Raw genomic sequence first — 20,252 nt, 5'->3', positions numbered from 1 at the left:
TTAAACTTTGCACTAGTACACTTTATGATGTAAAACTCCACACCCTCAGAATTCTCAACCTCTGCATTAGCAACAAAATTGTCCCCAATGCTCACATCACTCAAAATCTCATGGTGTCCTTCATAGGTGGCATCATCAAAGATGTTACCACTCGTGTGCACACCTGGTGCAATGGGATCGATGATATGATATTTCCATTATTGCACATATGCTTTATTGCAACATCTTTTCCATGCACCATGCATGCAAGCACTACAAAAACATGATAAATTATGTGCTCTAATGCTCGTGTTATTAATCATTGAAAACCCATTAACACAATGTATAGAACGTTGTTTTATCAACAGGCTGGCAGTTCCACAGAACTAATCTGTCAACCTCTATAGCCTTCACTTCTGAAAACAATCTAGCCCATAGATATTTCCTTTAATGGGTAGGAAGCTTGAGCTGCATTTGACAAATTCGATCGAAGAAAGTTGACCATGTCAGCAGCACACTCTAGTTGCACAACATCCACTTTCAATTGTTCATGTGTGAGGGCTCTCTTCACAACAACCCCTGGTCCATCATGCTCATCCTTCCATGTCCCAAGCCAAAAAAAATCCATGTACTCTTAAAGCCAGTCAAACCAGGATATCTACCAACAAAATAAAATGGTCTCTTTGCCTTGAATTGGGATGCTGCTCATCTGACCAAACATAGTGCTCTCATAATAGTACCCCTTGTTTCTCCAGCCACGTATAATGAAGCATAAAACAATGTTGCACAAACACAGTATCATGCTTCATATCATCAAATATGAAGAAATGGATAGTTTTTGAATCTCACCCCCTCAATTCAAATGTACATTATGTGCACAAGAATAGTTACTTGCTTTGAATACCAATGCATAGACTAAATCACATTTTGCTCTTGAAATGAGTAGTTCTCAGCAAATTCAACAATAGACACAACAATGTCACATGGAAAATACATCACACTCTTTAAACTGCTCAACTTGCCACTTGTATATAAAGTTTTGTCGAATAAACTTTACAAGGTTAGTCTGAAACAAGTGTAATAATTCTTTGCAGCTTATTTGTTTGATTGTTGTTGTTCATTGTTGTTCCACCCCTACCCTTGTAAGGCACATCCTCAAAAATCTTCATTGGAAAAACTATTTCGCTGTCATAAATCTCACGTTGGCAAAAAACTAAATTTTTTGGCCCGCACTGTTTACATCGTCCCATTGTGCAGTCTAGATTATGTAAACTAGAAGCTATAGGATTTTTGCATAGCACACCTTCCCAAATAGACGTAACACTTTTGAAGGTGTGATCAATAGATCTACATGTTGAACTACCACCATTGCTTTGGCATACCTCACAATTGCACAAACAACCTGCTCCATGAAATCCATTACTAGGCTATCGCATAAAGCTCCTTGAATCTTTGAGGAAGATCATTTGTACATGCTGAATATAGCAACATGTGTATCTATCTTTTAATTTCGTTACAAAATAAGGCTTCAAGTATTCAAATGAGTGTTGTTGAATTGTAATCTTTGGGTGCTGCCCTTTGAATTCGAAGAAAAGCTCTACTTGCAACAATAGAAAATTTTACGTTTATTACATTGCATAATAATGTTGAAACAGAGGTAATTAGCATAAAATATTACTAACAACCCAAAGAGACATGACTACTAATTAGTAGACCAAACTAGTATTTATAGTAAACAAGACTACTAATTAGTAGACCAAAGTAGTATTTATAGTAAACAAGACTACTAATTAGTATATTGAACTACTTTATAGAACTCTGAACTACTAATTCGTAGACTAGACTACTAATTAGTGGACTGGACTATTGTTTACGAGGTAACTTTTAATTAGTAGAGTGGACTACTAATTAGTAGATTGAAGTATTGTTTGGAGACTCAACTACTAATTAGTATCATGTATAATATTATCAATAGTGCAGTTTACTAATTAATATTCTTCTCTACTATAATCAGTACTCTAGTCTACTAATTAGTATTCTTCTCTACTACAATCGGTAGTCCAGTCTATTAATTAGTAGTCATATCTACTATAATGAGTAGTCCAATCTACCAAATCGTTGTCTAGCCTTTTCATTAGTAGTATAGTCTCCTAAGTAGTATTTCATATCATTCTAGTAGTAAGTAGTCCAATAGCTAGTAGTACTATTAACAAGTGTGTCTCTGAAAATATCTAGCCATATTGCAAGAAATCATCTATCTCCTCCTGTATGTAGCCTTCATATCTTGATATCGCTTTCATACGTTTCTCTCTTTTCCTCTTTTCTTCATACTCCCTTATCAACCCACGTTGTTCCATAGCACATTGTGTACAATCCATCAATGCAACGATCTTACATTTGCAAGAATTTTGTTGATGTAATTGTGTTGGAATATAGGTAATATTCTCCATCGTGCCTCAACCTCGACAAATAAAACCTGAACAACATTCAGTCAAAAATTAAAATTGGCAGAAACAAAACCTTTCAATAGAATTTAAAATTAGGGCAACGATAAACATTGGCCCTGGTAGTCTATTCAACTGTGTATTGAGAGAGAGAGAGAGGGAGTGAGAGGTGTTTGCACCTTTGCACACTAGTGATATCATCTTAGGGATGCCTTGTCGTCATCAATTTAATCCTCAAATTGACACACACATGTTGTGGATCACACACGTCATAATGAAACTGTAAGTTTTCATAGTGATGTTATGCATGAATTCTATCGTTTTTTATCACACTCAAGAAAAACATGCATTAAGGAAACATGAGAAAGCTTACATAATTTATGTGAACAAAATTGAAGCAAGTGAGCATAAATTGTCACATAAATAACTTTTTCTAGATCAATTCAAAGATTCTTTTGTAGATGATCTACCACCATGACTACCTACATCTCGCCCAGAAGATCATACAATTGAGATTCTCCCTAGTAGTAAACCACCTCTAAGGTCCCTTATAAAAGCCAAAATCAAATTCAATTCCAAATAGAAGAGCTCTTAGATCGTGGCCTTACAACCTACTAGTTTCCCTTTTGGTACCTTTACTTGTCTTCCATTGTTTTTTGCAGCTTTTGTTTCTACCGCGCCCGAGGACGTGCGCGATTTAGGAAGGGGGGAATGTTCCACGGGAACACAGATTATGGAAGGAGACCGGAAGCAATTAATGCGAGAGAGCGGGATTGTAGTCATGGAAACATAAAGACGCACATAATTTTTCCATATTTTTGTGTCGAAGTGCAATGTAAATCGTTTTAGGCCGATGTGGGTTCTAAATGAGAGTTCTAAGTGTATTAAAGCAAGGCTCACTTATGGGGTTGTTCGCCCATGTGTGTGACAGAGGCCTAGGGTTAGGGTTAGTGACATCTCTATAAAAGAGATGTTAGCTAAAGAAAGGGTACATTTTTGGCCGTTCTCATAAGCTATTGAGTGAAGCTCTTGAGCTCTCAAGCTGTGTGGCAACTCTCTTACTCTCTCTATTGTACTCTAATGAGCATCAAGCTCCAATGAGTATAGCTCCACTTCTTTCTCTTAATCTGTTTTAGCATCATTGAAGTAGATTAATCTATGATTAGTTGAATGCTTCTTTCTATCTCTTGTGTATGCATGCTTGTAGTGTGTGTGCATTAGGGGAAGGTTGAGGTCTATGGGGGCCCTTTAAGCTGCCATATTATGTTTTTAAGTACTTTTGCTTAAGGACTCTAAGCATACTTTGACTAGGCCTGACAAGGGGATCTTTATGCATTCATTATTTGAATTTCTATTTTTTCAAATATATATTTGCTTGAGCTAAAATGGGGGTAACTTTTTGGTTTCCCCAAATTCAAAATGGCTGGAAAGCCTTCCCTCCTCTCTTCCCTCCACGTTTAGCTCCCCCCCCACTTTCTCTCTCTACATTCTCTCTCTAAGACGCCCTCGTTTCTCTACCACTCTCTCTCTTCCCCTTTCTCACATTTGGGTGTGCCATGGCTCTGCATCTCTGATTAGTAAGCTTCCATAACCTCTGAACTTCCAAATGCAGATATCTCACACTCTCTCATCCTCCATGCCTCATCTTTTTATCATTTTCTGCTCTCTCTCTCTCTCTCTCTCTCTCTCTCTCTCTCTCTCTCTCTCATGTCTTTCCCCCATTGAAGTGCAGAAAATCCCTCTGTCAACCTCCATAGCTTCAAAGCTTACCATTTTCCATTCTTGCATTGTTTACCATACATATCCCCTACTTCTGTCTGCAATCTACATCTCTCTCTCTCTCTCTCTACTGCATTATGCTGCAAAACCTCAATCTACCATTTTCTATGCCTCTTGCCATCTTCCTTGTCCTTTCTCCTATTACCTAATCAGAAGATCTATGACCTTCTAATATTTTTTACAGCAAAACTTCATTGCACTCTCCTCAGAATACCCTATCCTCACTCTTGCATTGTGTTCTACTAGAAGGTCTTTTCAGCATTGCCTAACCCTAAAGAAAATGCCACTTGAAGATATATCTAACAGAGCCCCAAAGTTCAGGTTACATGTAGATTTGGCTGCTGAGTATGCTACAATCCGCAGCACAAAATCAAGTGGTGTGACCGATGTGCCATTGGGTACTCTTCGATCACAAGGGCGAAAATGTATTGACCTCTGGACGAATGGATTCATATACCCTATTGACCCGCTCACCAATGCTCCACCTCATTTTGTTAATATCACTACATTTCTTAGTTATGTAGGTGATGGAGCTAATGGTCTATTTGGCTACTGTAGGAGGCTTTCTTTTGTTGCAGCTCAGGAATCGCATTCAAGACTGCATTTCCGAGGCTTATGGCTTGAGTTGCAGAAGCAACACAAGAAGGACATTGATAGGCTTGAAGAAGTGGTGAACAACTTGAAAACTCAGAATCAGGAGCTCCAGCAGAACAACTTTTTGCTTAAGCAGGCCTTTGATAATGAACGGGACAAGGTGAATGCAGCCAAACAGGATGCACGAAACAAGCAACGACATCTTGCAAGCCTGAAGAAGCTTCCAGTAGGCTTTCGACAACGGAAAAGAAAGCGTCAGTCCCTAGAAACCTTGGCAATCCTAAGTGGAGCAAGAAAACGACGTGTACGAGCAACAAGGTAACTTCTATTCTTGCCATTGTTTTGCAGGCCTTTCTGTTTTGTGAAACATATTGATGTTATTTTGTATTTATGTTCCATGTAGAGATATTGCTGGGGATATGATGGGATATGAAGGTGGTGCTGAGGAATGTAGAGCAGGCATATTGAAACATGTTGTTAAGTTATCAGACATATATAAGCTGCTAGAAGATCCCACATGCAAAATATCTAAGCAAATCCGAAACAGAATTTCTGGAGAGCTGCAAAATATGGTAAGCCCCATACAGATTATGGATGCATGTGATAGTGCTGGTGTCAGTAGGAAGGGATATGAAGCCATCTACAGGGTGTTTACACTAGGTCATCGTGCTAAAGGTTTTCTTCGACCCATGCTACCAACTCCATACAGTGTAACCATGGCAAGAAAAAGTGCAAACTCAGAAATTGCGACCATGTTAGGTGGCTACCGTCATGTGGAGGATGCTCTGCCTGTATGTACTACAAAGGTATTTGAATACAACAAGTACAACAATGTCTTTATTGATTTAAGGACCCTTCAAAGAGCTATGATTTCTTATTATGGTCTAAGCATTGAGGAGTGCCAAGGTCAGGCTGTGTTTGTGTTAAAGCTTGATGAGTGTCAAATTGTAAAAGGACGAAAATTAGAAAGAGTCAGCCTAACACTTATGAACAGGGCTATGAAAGGAAATCTGGAACAGGATGATAATCTTCTTGACTGTAGTGCACAAGCCTCAAATTCCAACAAGGGAAGTCAATCTCAGGGAAAAGATTACTATGGAGTGCAATCAGAAAAGAATATATGGTGGTTGGCAGCATTTGAGCTTCCACAGGAGACGAATGATACATTGCGATGGTACCTTACCCGAACAGGCATCCCAAATGTCATATCATTGCAATCAACAGGAGAAACTTTGCATGTGGAAGATGCAGGAACATTTACAGTTGAGTGGCACATGGCAGGTGATTTAAAGACATTGAAGTGTATGCTGGGATGCAAGCTAGGAGCAAATACTTTTTTTCCATGTATTTATTGCTGCCATTCAAAATCAGAGTATATTGATCGCGACAAAGCTTCAGGCAAGGTTGCAGCCACCAAGACTACCAAATCTCATGCAAAGGGCAAGAAAAATGTACAACCAACTTCAATGAGTGCAACGCAAAACAAAGATCCAAAGAAACCTATGCAATGGGTTAATGGCATCATGAATTGTAATACCAATTGTCCGCCTAATCGTGATCAAGAAGATATCTCATGGAGCCCTATATTAGAGATTCCACTTTCCCGTGTTCATATTTGCACGCTTCATGCTAGGTTACGCATAATGGACAAATTACTGAAGTTACATATCAATTATGCATGGAATATGGAGCCTGAACATCTTCGCAACGAATGCATCAGTAAGCTGGAAGATGTCCTTTCAAGTGTGGGGCTTCATGGTGGTGCTGTAAAGCTGACTAAGGATACTAAAAAGTCAGGACCGGGTCAGGATAATCCAAACAAAATATGCATGGGTGGGTCCAAAGCAAGACACCTTCTCTCAAATTACGAGGGGTACAATAGTCACACAAAATATGAATTATGGAAGGCCATTTGTGAATGCACCACTTATCGTGGGAATAATGCAGAGCTTGGTCTCAAGCGGGCAAGGCTGTGGGAGTCACTTGACAAAATGATTCAATTGCTAGAAAAGGCTCCACTTGTTGCCGAGGAGATTGCAAACTTGAAGACTGCAATACATACATTTACTCAGCAAATGGTTGATGCATGGGGAGAAACACATATCACCCACTATATGGTATTTACCTTTCTATCTATTTACTGATATTAATCGCCAAATAGTAAAATTCTGATATGATCTTTGTTGCAGCACATTATATTTGCCCACGCACAGTTTTTTCTCGACGAATATGGTCCAATGGCAATTTGGAGCACCCAAGGAATGGAGCGCTCTCATTATCAAGCTAAGGCAGCATACTTTAAGAACACGCGACATGGTGGAGGTGGTAAGGAAAAAAGTAATGCCTTACATGAGATGTTTAATTGGTTTTATCGCAGTTTGGGAGGTCGACGCCGACAGAAACCAAAAGGGCAGGTGTCATTACTACGAAGGGTTGTAAAAAATGTCAATCTGCAACGAGCAATTGCATGGCGAGCATCAACAAGTGCCGTGCATGGGATGCGTGAGTGGTTCGCTGCGCGGAGGCGTATGGGTCGAAAATGGGTTCCATATTAGAAAATTGTAACCTTTTTTAAGTTTGAGCTTTTTTTATTAATGTCGAGATTTTTTTTATTAATAAGTTATTTTTCAAAAACTATATAAACCTGTGAAAGTGAGTTTTAAAATTACATTTTCACGTTCATTCAGTCGTGTAAGTCAATGGATGGCTAGAACTAAGCACACTGCACGCAAAACTGAGAACCCAAACGTACCGTCTGGTGCACACAACTTAATACACGCAGTAGCCGCGGCACAGGCATTTCAACAAGTGCAAAAACGTATCAAAAAGAAGCATACAAGCATGGACAGAGAGGTAGAGACCAGACAGGAAGATGTACAGCCGGATGTGTTCTCAGGACTGGACAATATTGAGGATGTCTCCAAGCAGCCTGGAGACACCGGCTCATTTAGAGCCACGCGTACACCATTCCCCCCAGAGGCTGAGCAGCAGCAGGAGCGTGTGCTGGAAGAGCAACAACGCCAGATTGATGAGGAGGAGCATAGAAGAAGAGAGCAACAGCAAGCCCTATTCCCTCAGCAGCTACAAGAGGAGCTAAGGGTCGCATTTGAGGAAGACCAAGAAGCACTTCTGTGTATTGAGCAAGAGCAGTTTCAACAGGCTGCTGACTTCTATGAAGCAGAGGAAATAAGCCATCGTGAAGAGCAGGATAGGCTCTTAGCACAAACACTACATGAGGAACTTGAGAGGCGTCAGCCCCCGTCTCCACCTAAAAAACAAAGAATAAAGATTCGTGTCAAGAGAAAGAAGGAACGTGCAAACAGGCAGCAAGAGGTGGAGATGGAAGATGAGGATCAACGACAAGTAGAGGAGCAAAGGGAGAGGGAAAGACTGGAGCAGGAGGAGCAAAGGGAGAGGGAAAGACTGGAGCAGGAGGTGCAAAGGGAGAGGGAAAGACGGGAACAAAGAATTCAAGAAGCACGCAGATTAAAACAAGAACAAGAAAAGAAGAAGGCAGAAGTAAGTAAGAGAAGACTAAATCTAGATCCAGCCGAGCAAGAAAGGCGAAAAAAATTTAGAAATGATAGACAACCATGGGAAGAGAGGTCGCATCCACCACCACCCCCCGTAGCCAACAAGAAGAGAAGATGGAAACCAGGGACCATGGCTCTGCGAGAAATCAGAAAGTACCAAAAGAGCACAGACCCCATCATGGCGAAGGCCCCCTTTGCAAGAGTTGTAAAAGAAGTCATCGACAAGTACAGTGACAGGGTCACTCGGGTAGTACAGAGTACGGCACTGGAGGCCCTCCAAGAGGCGTCAGAAACAATTTTGGTCTCTCTGTTTCAAGATTCGGTGCTGTGCCATGCTCACGCCAAAAGGGTGACCCTAAAGCCTGTTGACATGGCACTTGCACTACGTTTACGTCAGGATAAAGCGCTCCATAAGGAAGGCTTTATAGGATAGGATTAATCTTTTAAGCGGCGGCCTTTGTGCCTTTTGTAATCTCGACATTGTAATACATTTTTTTGAATCTATAAGATATTGTCAATGACTCGTTAACCAACGTATTCATTTGTTTCAACTGTTATAAAAGCAGACATTTCATTTCTTGTACTGTTGTTTGAATGAGAGAAACTGTTGATCATGTATTAAGAGCCTTAGTTAAACAGGAACAAAATTTATATTACTGATAAGGTGATTGTGAAACATTATCTTGTTATACGTGGCATTGTTGTTGGCACTGAACAGAGGATCCTTACATAGTGCAGAAACAAAATTATATTGAATTTATTTTCGGTCCGAAAAAAAGGCTTAAAGCTCAAAAAGGCCTTAGAAAAGCTCAGGGACAAAAAAAAAGTTATTTGGTGCTCAAAATCACCTGGTGAAGTCTGGCATTAGATAGAACATTTTTTATAAAAGCAACAGTTTTCTTTTTTTTTATGGTTCTAGGCAGAGTAATCATCAAAATAAAGTGCACACAATGCATTTTTTTGTGAAAAAATGATCAAAAAAAGGGCTGTGCGCTACGGCGCGAATTTAAGCCTGCCCTGCATTTTGAAAGGCTGAAATTCGCGCCGTAGCACACAGCCATTTTTTTTTTAATTTTTTGACTCTATCCAAGAGTATGTGCACTTTTTTGATGAAAAATATGCTTACAAATATCAAAAAACATAAAAAATTCTGATTTTTTAAAAATTGTTCAGATTTTGTACTGCCAGATTTCGGCTGGATGTTAAGTGACATTCAAAGAACAAATATTTGATCATTATCAATGAAATTTCTTACACATTCACATGCCTGCCAAAAGTTTAAAGGGCACAGTGCTGACACATCAAATAAACAAGAGAAATGGTTCAGACTTCTTAGAAACATTACAATTAAAAAAGTATACATTTTGTATTGATTTCGTAGAAAGAAAATTACAAGTTCCTGAGAAGATTTCTGAGAGCTTCTTTAGCTTCGTCACTCTGTGTGGTTTTCTCACCTAGGCTATTAGCTATAATAATAGGATTGGTTACACCTTTGGAGATTGAAGTGGCACAGTGGCTTAGCACGTGGCCGGTGTAGTTGCCTGCAAATGTGTACATGGCTGCCTCCCTGCTAATAAGTATACATTTGTTTGCATTATTTGCTAGCCCATCTTCAGTGAGAACCCCACTTAGAGCTTTACACTTGATGAGCTCTGCTTGTGCCTCCTCAGAGTACTCTAAATGGATTACTCGAATAAATGATGGAGAGAGGCTAGGAAGGTAATGAATCAGGGAGGTGTCTCGTCCATCGGATTGCACACGAACTCCACCTCCACGTGCAGCAAACTTGTCAAAAATATAAGCTTTCTACAAGAGAAAAAAATCAGGTGTTAGTAATAACTCACTTATAAATATGAAGGCACAACTTTGATTTAAACCCACCTCAATGTCATCATCACATTGGCTAATGCGTGGGTTGCATATGTCTATACTGCTTCCACGCTGCTCAACTGATGTATCTACATGCAAGCGCTTATGTGGTTGAAATGCTTCTTGAGGGACACTTTCATACTCTGCTGCTACATTTTCTATAGCAACAAGAGCATTGGAAACAGTTGCCTCAATTGTACGTTCTGTATCATAACCTTGGAATGCTAGCGCTTTGGTAAGATCATGGTCATCAAAATCAATCTGTACACCTGCAGGCTGTTGCTCAAGTGTGTCTTCTTTGCAGAAACCAGACCCAATTGCTAATATGCTTAAGGCCTCATCCTCCCTTAACCCCAAGGATTTACAAATGTCATCAAGGAAAAGAAATTCCTTGTTATCCATGATGATGGGATTCAAAGTGGTTACATCCAACTCAGGGATCTCTTCCACAATTTCATCCCCTTCGAGGTCACGATGAGGCTCTTCATCCTCAGTTGACCCTTGTTGGAGAAGCACCAAGGCCATGGACGCTTCAGCTTCTTCTGAGAAAACCTCTTCCACCTCGCCTTTGGATTCCTTCACAAGAGCTACTTCCTTTTTCACTGCCTTTCCCTTCTTTTTTTCTGTATCCCTGGCTTCTTGCAAAAACAGTGCTAACGTCATATCCCATGAAAGGAAGGTGGTGCCTACATTACCAACCTGCAATTCATAAACGGTGTCATCATCTTCGACCCTATAATTGCTAGATGTAAGCCCTTTCAAAAATCGGTTGAGCCTGAATCGGAACGACTTGTCACCATGGTACAGATGCCTGATTAAGTCCACTGGAACCCATTTAGTGGTGGATTCAGGCAATTGCACGACATATTGTGCCACTACATCATTCATGTACTGGACCTGCTCTTGAAAAGCCTCTGCATGAAGGTCTATAGTTTTTTGCATATCGATCACCCCCTCAAAAATGGCGATGTTCTCACCTGCACCTGCTGAGAGCCCAATTTTCTCAAGTTTTGCGCGTAGCGAGTTAGAGCTTGAAGCCATGGCGGGATATTGAAGGGAAATAGAAACTGCAAGATCTTAAGAATGAAATGAGCTTTATAGAGCAAAACCTATTCTTATAAAGCATTCCACTATAAAGTTTAATAAATTTATAGAACATACTTAAAAATTTTAAATTTAACAAAATTAAAATCCAAGTTGCAGTGAAATACAGAGGACATTGGGACTATGGTGCAATCAATAATTTTGTATTCAGAAGTACACCGCTACAAATTATCGCCCAAAATCACTCAAAATGTTACCTAAGTCTGCAACTTAACAGTCTTTCAAGCTAAGGACCCTAGGGGGCTCCAATGACACACAGAGTGTATGTTTCTCTGACCTTTGACGCATGGGTCGATTAGAAACAACAAACTTGAATTGGTTCCTTACATTAAAGGACATGACAATACGATCTCTCAACTGAGCAAAATTCCAATCATCATTAACTACCACTGTATGCTCCTCTCCTGGGTGAACTTCAATATGAAGTTCTACCTCCTCCCTAGCATAGAGATCAGAGTCCAAAGCCTCCCATTCACCATGCGAGCATTTTCACCTTCTAATAGGGTACACCATAGTTAGATTTTGCTTGCCTATCTGATACCTGCATCTTACCATTGACATTACCGCTGAGCACTTTATTACATCGCCCTTATGTTCTGCCACCTTGGTGGTCCAGTCGCCTTTTAGAAATGTATCTAGAGCTTCAAAGGCCCCATCTTTGCTTATCCACATTGTTGGGGTGCGATGGAACTTGCCTGCTTTGAAAATAGCAATAAACACATGTAAAGACATGAAAAGAGATACACTTATCCTGTGGGATCCATATGCAGCCTTTAGGCTTGACTGAATGTCATGGAAAATCCTGCGCTGAAAGCTCTCCATTGTAGTGGGGTCTGGAATGGGTCATTCCGGGCTATTTAGTGCAGGAGGAGAAATTGGCTCAAGTGCTCCAAACCTTCCCCTCTGTGGCACAACATATGTTGCAGCAATGAAAAATACTCCTCTATTTGCAAGTTCGGAACTTGTTTCCCCAGCATACATAAGCCTACCTAGATCAACATGACATGCTTCGAAGGTCCCTGTAAAACATTCTAGAGGCTGCCATTCCACACATGTTGAAGGGAAAACATCTGCATACAATAGAATACATTGGAGTTCTTGATATTCACATAGTCTTCATGCAAGCATTTCTCCAAAGCAAAGAAACATTAAACAAGGACTGAAACTTACAGTTAGTTGGGAACCGTGGTGAGTTCTCATCTTCAAGATGTATTTGGCTTGAGGTGTAAACATGTTGCACCTTTGCAAGCCGCTTTCCATCCTTGTTGTTGCAAACTTTGAATTCTAAGATCCTTCCTTTCCAGTGATGGCTTGTGGAAGCCATGTGCCTTCGAGGAACCTTGTGTGCACCCCTCAAACTGGGCTGCATTGTTATCCACATGAACCGCTTAAAAACGGTAGGAATCCAATAACCTTCATCATCCTGTACTGTGGAAATAGCCATGGACTCGATAGTGGATGATGGCCTGCGTACACACTGAAGAGCCATAGATGGCCCAAATGAAAAGAAAGTGAATGTTAAGAATATGGCAAAAAAGCAAATACCTGCTCAGAGACAGAGAGAGAGAGAGCTAGCTAAAGCTTCAAAGAAGTTTGCTGCAAATCCATACACACACACACAATACACACACACACACACACATGCACACACACACAGAAAGCTAAACCTTCAAAAGAAAGCAAATGAGAGATTGCATTAGGTGCCTGCATGCAAAGAGAGAGAGAGAGAGAGAGAGAGAGAGAGAGAGAGTCTGATAACAGAGCTTCCTCTAGAGAGAGAGAGAAGGGCTGATAACAGAGCTTCCTCTGAGTAGCTGGTAGCAAAGAGCTTTCCTCAAAAGAAAGCTAATGAGAGATTGCATTAGGTGCCTGCTTGCACACAGAGAGAGAGAGACCTAGAGATAGAGTCTGATAACAGAGCTTCCTCTAGAGAGAGAAAGAGGCTGATAATAACAGAGCTTTCTCTGAGTAGGTGGTAGCAAAGAGCTTTCCTCAAGTTGGGGATGAAGATAGGGCTGCAAGTGAGGGTGTAGTGAGTGGTAGATGGGGAAAGTGGGTTAGTCTAAAAGGGAGGAGAGAGAAACACGCCCCTACTTTTGGAGGGAAGAGGGAAGTGAGGGGGGGTAACTTTTTGAAACTTTTCCTTTAAAAAAATATTTAAAAAAAAGATATTGAAGATTTTCTTTGCTGGCAGATCTGAAAAAGGCAAGATTCCACCTTTGACCACAAGATTTAGGGTCTTAATCAACCCAACGTTTTTGTACACATGTATTTTTCCTATTGGCCTTCACACTAATCATCTCCTTAATCTCATGGCAGCTTAAAGGGCCCCCATAGACCTCAACCTTCCCCTAATGGTGTGTAGTCTCCATTGATGTAAGCTCTTGCCCACTTCATTGGCAATGAGTTATTCATGGATAGACTCTCTCTATGAGCTTGTGGGTTTGTGAATGTTACATTCTATGCTTGCTTAAGCTTGTGGGTTAGTAGATGCACGCTTATGGGTTTGCTGACATTAGGGAAAGCTAAGATTTAATCAATGTTTGAATGGGATTAAGAGATTGCCATGCATTGCTTGTTCTCTTGATTAGTGTAGTGGGTTTAAAGGATTGAGAGATTGATTGAGGTGTTGAATGGTTGAATCGTCAAGTGGTGGTTCTTGTATGTGAGCTCTCCCGCAAGGAATAAGCCTTCATGCACTAATCGGGTCGAGTCCTCGGATTGACATTGTGTTTCTCAACACATTTGTTGATTGGTAGTACTCTATGAGCACTATATTTCACGGTAGAGAGTTAGAGACTCTATCGCCTTGATAGATGCTGGTAGGACTCTTGGGTACATTATGGGCCCTCGAGACCGATGCCCTCATCTACATGAGGTACTCCTTATGTCAAAAAGAAAGAAAAGGGTCTCTCGCCCTTGAGATACTTAGCGGCCTTTAGATTCTCTTGGAGGAGGTCTCTTGGCCATTGCTTGGGTCTCATTGGGATGGAACCTTCTACTTTATTAAGCTAAAAATAATAATTCTCTTTAATCTTCTACTCTTTACAAAAAAAAAAAAGAAGAAGACATGTCCAATCACCATAACTTATATTTAGGAGTAGGGTTGCCACTTAAGAATAACTTAAACACTTGTAGGACATTGAGACTGCGGTCATAACCTGCCATATACGAGCACACTTGCCTTTGCATAGCACTATCTACTTAGTCTCACTTTGACTAGTCTTTACTCGCTTCTTTTTGCACTCTTTAAAACTCTAATCGGTCTTTCACTTGCATGCCCACATGTGAGATTGTCATTGCTGGTTTTTTTTCAATAAAAGGCTTTACTTGTCTTCCATTGTTTTTTGCAGCTTTTGTTTCTACCGCGCCCGAGGACGTGCGCGATTTAGAAAGGGGGGAATGTTCCACGGGAACACAGATTATGGAAGGAGACCGGAAGCAATTAATGCAAGAGAGCGGGATTGTAGTCATGGAAACATAAAGACGCACATAATTTTTTCATATTTTTGTGTCGAAGTGCAATGTAAATCATTTTAGGCCAATGTGGGTTCTAAATGAGAGTTCTAAGTGTATTAAAACAAGGCTCACTTATGGGGTTGTTCGCCCATGTGTGAAAGAGGCCTAGGGTTAGGGTTAGTGACATCTCTATAAAAGAGATGTTAGCTAAAGAAAGGGTACATTTTTGGCCATTCTCATAAGCTATTGAGTGAAGCTCTTGAGCTCTCAAGCTGTGGCAACTCTCTAACTCTCTCTATTGTACTCTAATGAGCATCAAGCTCCAATGAGTATAGCTCCACTTCTTTATCTTAATCTGTTTTAGCATCATTGAAGTAGATTAATCTATGATTAGTTGAATGCTTCTTTCTTTCTCTTGTGTATGCATGCTTGTAGTGTGTGTGTGTGTAGTCTCCATTGATGCAAGCTCTTCCCCACTTCATTGGCAACAATGAGTTATTCATGGATAGACTCTCTCTATGAGCTTGTGGGTTTGTGAATGTTACATTCTATGCTTGCTTAAGCTTGTGGGTTAGTAGATGCATGCTTATGGGTTTGCTGGCATTAGGAAAAGCTAAGATTTAATAAATGTTTGAATGGGATTAAGAGATTGCCATGCATTGCTTGTTCTCTTGATTAGTGTAGTGGGTTTAAGGGATTGAGAGATTGATTGAGGTGTTGAATGGTTGAATCGTCAAGTGGTGGTTCTTGTATGTGAGCTCTCCCGCAAGGGATAAGCCTTCATGCACTAATCGGGTCGAGTCCTCGGATTGACATTGTGTTTCTCAACACATTTGTTGATTGGTAGTACTCTATGAGCACTATATTGCAGGGTAGAGAGAACTGCTCCTTCAGCATGTGTAAGTGTGCAAGTAAAGTTGTTGAAGATAAAAAATTTGCACAAGATTGAGGCCAAAACATAGAGAAATTAAAGATAACTATTTTGCACAAAGTTGAGACTAAAACATAGATTTTAGTACTTAATCATTGTGGTAAAATACATCTCAAATTGTAGAAGAAAAGAGTAATGCCTTATCACAATAATAAGCAAAGCAAAAAGATAAGAACATAATAAGGTGCAATATGAGCACCGATCATAGGGAGTTGGGATTGTATGAAGATCCTCATCATGGATGGGCCATTCCTAGTCACCATATCTGCCTTCCTCATCGACATCAAGAAGTACCTCATCCTCTCTAGAATTGATAATATCCTCATTTCGGTGATATCTTAGCTTGCCAAGTCTCATTGCCTGGATAGAAGTGTCGGTAAATCTAACAATAGGACAACTGACCAAGAAACATTTATTGTTTCTTTTTATAAAGAGAATAAACATAAACATCATGAGAAGTAATTATAAATATTATTAATTAAAGGATTCTGTTATGAGGAATAAATTCATAAAATTTTATATTCTCACGTTTTTCATTATTTATGAATTCTCCCTAGATGGGTTTAGCTTGAGACACTTTCTAAATCGGGGTGATCATAGCTTAGTTTATGCATACGAGGTGATCCTATAAATGCATGAGAATATGGGTTGCATTGTCTTGATTCGCAGTCTCAATTTCCTACAAGTGTTTAAGTTATTCTTAAGTGGCAACCCTACTCCTAAATATAAGTTATGGTGATTGGTCCTGTCTTCTTCTTCTTCTTTTTTTGTAAAGAGCAGAAGATTAAAGAGAATTATTAATAAAAGATTGAAATTTAATTCAAAAGTGTCATTTTCATTTAAAATGAATTTATGCATAGGAAGATGCATAAAAGATTGATTTTTACTTCGAAAGTATTAATCTCCTTAAATAGAATTTATGCATAAATAAATGTGTAAATAAATCTTATATCAAATATAGGAATTCTCTTGTATTCTATAAATAGATATGAGATGTGATAGGATGTGATAAGAGGTGTATAAGATGTGATAAGAGGTGATAAGATGCTTATGAAATAAGTTAGGAGGTGATAAGATGAATTAAGATGTGATAAGACGTGTATGGGATGAGGTAAGAAGTGTATGTGATAGGATATGATGTATATGGGTTGTGATAGGGCAAGAATGGATGTGATGTAAAAGATTAGATGTGATGGCATATAGGGTTATATGAATGGGAATGTGGAAATGGATGTATGTATGTGGATGTGTGGATGTGGAGATGGGAGTGTGGATGTGTGGATGTGGAGATGGGAGTGTGGATGTATGAATGTGAAAATGGATGTATGCATGAAGATGTATATGCATAGATGTGAATGTGGATGTAGATGTGGCTGTATAGATGTGAATGTGGAATGTGGATGTGACTGTATGTATGTATGTGGATGTATAGATGTGAATGGGAATGTGGATGTGAATGCATGTGAATGTGGATGTAGATGTGGATGTATAGATGTGAATGTGGAATGTGGATAGTGGATGTATGCATATGGATGTGGATGTATGGATGTGGATATGGATGTGTATGTATGAATGTGGATATGGGATGTGGATGTATAAATGAGGATGTGAAAATGGAGGTAAGCATGTAGATGTGGATGTATGGATGTGAATGTGGATGTGGATGTGGATGTATGGATGTGGATATGGATGTAAATATATGATATGTGATGTGAAGGAATCTGAAGTGAAGAGATGGAAAATGATGTGATTGGATGAGTACACATATAAATGGAATGTGGATTAATGAGGGATAATGTGGAAAAATGAGAGTTAATATAGAAATTGTATTTGTAAACTGTTTGTAAATGCTGTTTTATGTCAAGAATGGATAATGTGGAAAAATGAGAGTTAATATAGAAATTGTATTTGTAAACTATTTGTAAATGTTGTTTGTAAATGAGAGTTAATATAGAAATTGTATTTGTAAACTGTTTGTAAATGCTGTTTGTAAATGGCTGTTTTATGTCAAGAATGCTGGGGAAGCATTCTGACCGTCTTGTGATTAAGGTCGTGGAGACCTAACTGATAAAGTTGCAACTGTCAATGGAGGATGTCTCACGTAGCAAGGTTGGCCGAACAGCCTCAGTAGTTCGATTAAAATGGTGACCTTCCGGTACGGTGGATGAGGGACCAAGGAAGCAGCCTATGAGTGAAGCGCTAGGTCACCTGCGAAGGATCCTAGAGAGGGTGCTGACCATACAATGCTCGGGCTTTGGGTCGCCTAGGATACCCACGCGTGCGTCGAGGAAGATATTTGGAACAAGGAGTAAGAGTTGTTTGTGAAACCGGGCATGGATCTGGTTGATTGACCTTGCTGGTCTTCAATGGATGAGTCCATGGCTCTTTATATGGATCTGTTGGTTGATCTTGCTGATCTTCAACGAGAGTCCATCTTGATTTTTATAAGTGATTATATTGCCGAGTATTATGGGCTAGGAACTATTGAAAAGGCCCCTGTGAGTGAACAGGTGGTGAGCGTTCTAGTTGCCAATGATGCCATAGATACTCTGATGAAGGAATGATGGGAAGTTAAGAATCAACCGGATAATTTGAAAGATTATGATCAGTGGTACTATGGTTTCATTAAAGGATTGTTTTAAAGTTAGCTGATGCTAAGAAAAAGGCAATTTCATATTGGGTGTGTAAGTGGTGTGGCTAGTTTTATGTTTGCATGAACTTCTGGCTAGGGGGCCTTGGAACTCTTTTCCTTGGTACCCGGGACAAAACCTAACCAAATTCCAAATTGGATCCCATCACTACAGTGGTTGGGCGGCTGGCTAACCCATGGGATCAGATGGGGTTAGGCTGGACTGATGGATCCGTAAATCAAGACTCAATTTCTGTTATTACGATAGATGAAGTAAGTCCCGGATAGTAATTATTCTATGGATAGGAATCAACGGCTGTGCCTCTTGATGGGAAAAAAAGTGTTGATCCCAATGATCCCAGTGCAAGTTTCTTCCTTGATCTGACCGAGTATCTTATAGGTGCAGTCGGATCAGTTTGATCACTAATGGTCTTGACTACGTTAGAGTAAAAAGTTATCCTAGAGGAATCGCCCGTGCTTTCCGGATAAGGGAAGTTTTTCCGAGTTCGGTTTTGGAAAAACCAACGAATTAGTCTTTTGTCCGGATATCCGTGGACGAGGCCCCGAGTGTGGGACCCTGCCTCGCGCAAGAAGTGCTACTTCCGCTGCTAGTACCCCGAATCCGTTGCGCGGTGGGAGCAGGGATCTCACAGTTGGTATCAGAGCATTTGGTTAATGAGGATCAACCGAGAAGCCAAATATATCAAAAATTTATCTAGAATCACAAAAAGGTTGTAATTGTGTGATATAATTCATACAAATTGATATTCAAACTGAAAATTCGTAAATTAGTAATTGGGTCTTCAAATGGAAGTACCGCAATTGTATGGAACCCTGACTTGCTTGAGGCCTAGACATGATGGTATTTACCTTATAGTTCCAAGTATCATGACTACCCGTATATACCGAGGGTATAACTGCAGCTCTTTACCGGTAGTATATACGAGTAAATCTAAGACTTGAAATTATAAGCATTAATGCTATCCAGATGATGATTTTGAATGTGGTTGATATGATTTTTAATTTTGTTTGAGAACTGATGAATTGATTTGGATTCTGATTGAAAAATGATGATTTCTGAAACTTAGTTGAAATATAATAACCTGAGCAAAACCACAATGAGGATGAATGGGACGAGTCCCTGTGATGATAAATGATGATAATGATTTCAGCAAATCACTATGAGATTAGTGGATTGTGCTATCAAATTGCTACTGTTAATACCTGACATGGATGATCAAATTAAGGGATGTCAAATTGAGAACTTACTTAACTGAAATTCCCGTGCAGGAATGTTCAGAAGGAAATTTTTCGATCTAATGGACCATTATCGTGTTAAAGATATGAATGATATGATCTGAATGAATTGTTATTTAATGATGAGTTCTATATAAGGGATAATTATCTCCGTATTCTGTTGGGTTGACCTGAATATAAGGAACCCCAGAATAAAATTGGATCTTAAGAAAATGAGTTGTCCTCTACTTGCGAGATGAGGACATCTCGCACTTTTTAAGTGGGGTAGAATGTAAGATTCCTCCCCAGCCTTCGAGGTATGCAGGAGTAAGAACCCCCCTTTCTGATCTTATAATTATTCCCTCTCTAAATAAAAGAAAGATTCTGTTTAAAAAAGGAAGACCCTTTTCCCAGAATACTTTTCAAAAGTCCCACCTGTTTTAAAGATTATAAACGATGAGTTCAGAAGTGAGAACCGGTGTTTTGGATGCCAAGGTTTTGGTCATCAATTAAAAGACTACCCAAGATCGACAGAAGCAGTATGCAGATAAAAAGAGGGCAGTCAGAGAATTCAAAGAAGCAGATATGGTCTTCATTCAAGTACAGCCCAAAAGAAGTTCTTTATCTCTTAGGAAGTATAAGAAATTATCCCCCAGATATTGTGGGCCATATCGGATTTCAATGAAAGTAGGTGA

General features: G+C 39.7%; 1 protein-coding gene across 1 annotated transcript; it reads left to right on the top strand.

Annotated features, from left to right (window-relative positions):
* The first annotated feature begins 3,705 nt into the window (after positions 1 to 3,705).
* On the top strand, positions 3,706 to 5,510 carry LOC147615675 (uncharacterized). Its single transcript, XM_086777894.1, has 3 exons — positions 3,706 to 5,114; positions 5,200 to 5,462; positions 5,506 to 5,510. Exons 1-3 carry the CDS (start codon positions 4,483 to 4,485, stop codon positions 5,508 to 5,510), a joined length of 900 nt encoding a protein of 299 aa, XP_086634020.1. The 5' UTR covers positions 3,706 to 4,482.
* Positions 5,511 to 20,252: the final 14,742 nt, after the last annotated feature.

Source organism: Cibotium barometz, chromosome 39, assembly GCF_041138505.1.
Source record: "Cibotium barometz isolate CiBa-2024 chromosome 39, ASM4113850v1, whole genome shotgun sequence".
In the NCBI taxonomy this organism is placed as follows: domain Eukaryota; kingdom Viridiplantae; phylum Streptophyta; class Polypodiopsida; order Cyatheales; family Cibotiaceae; genus Cibotium; species Cibotium barometz.
This window is presented reverse-complemented; position numbering and strand designations above follow the sequence as displayed.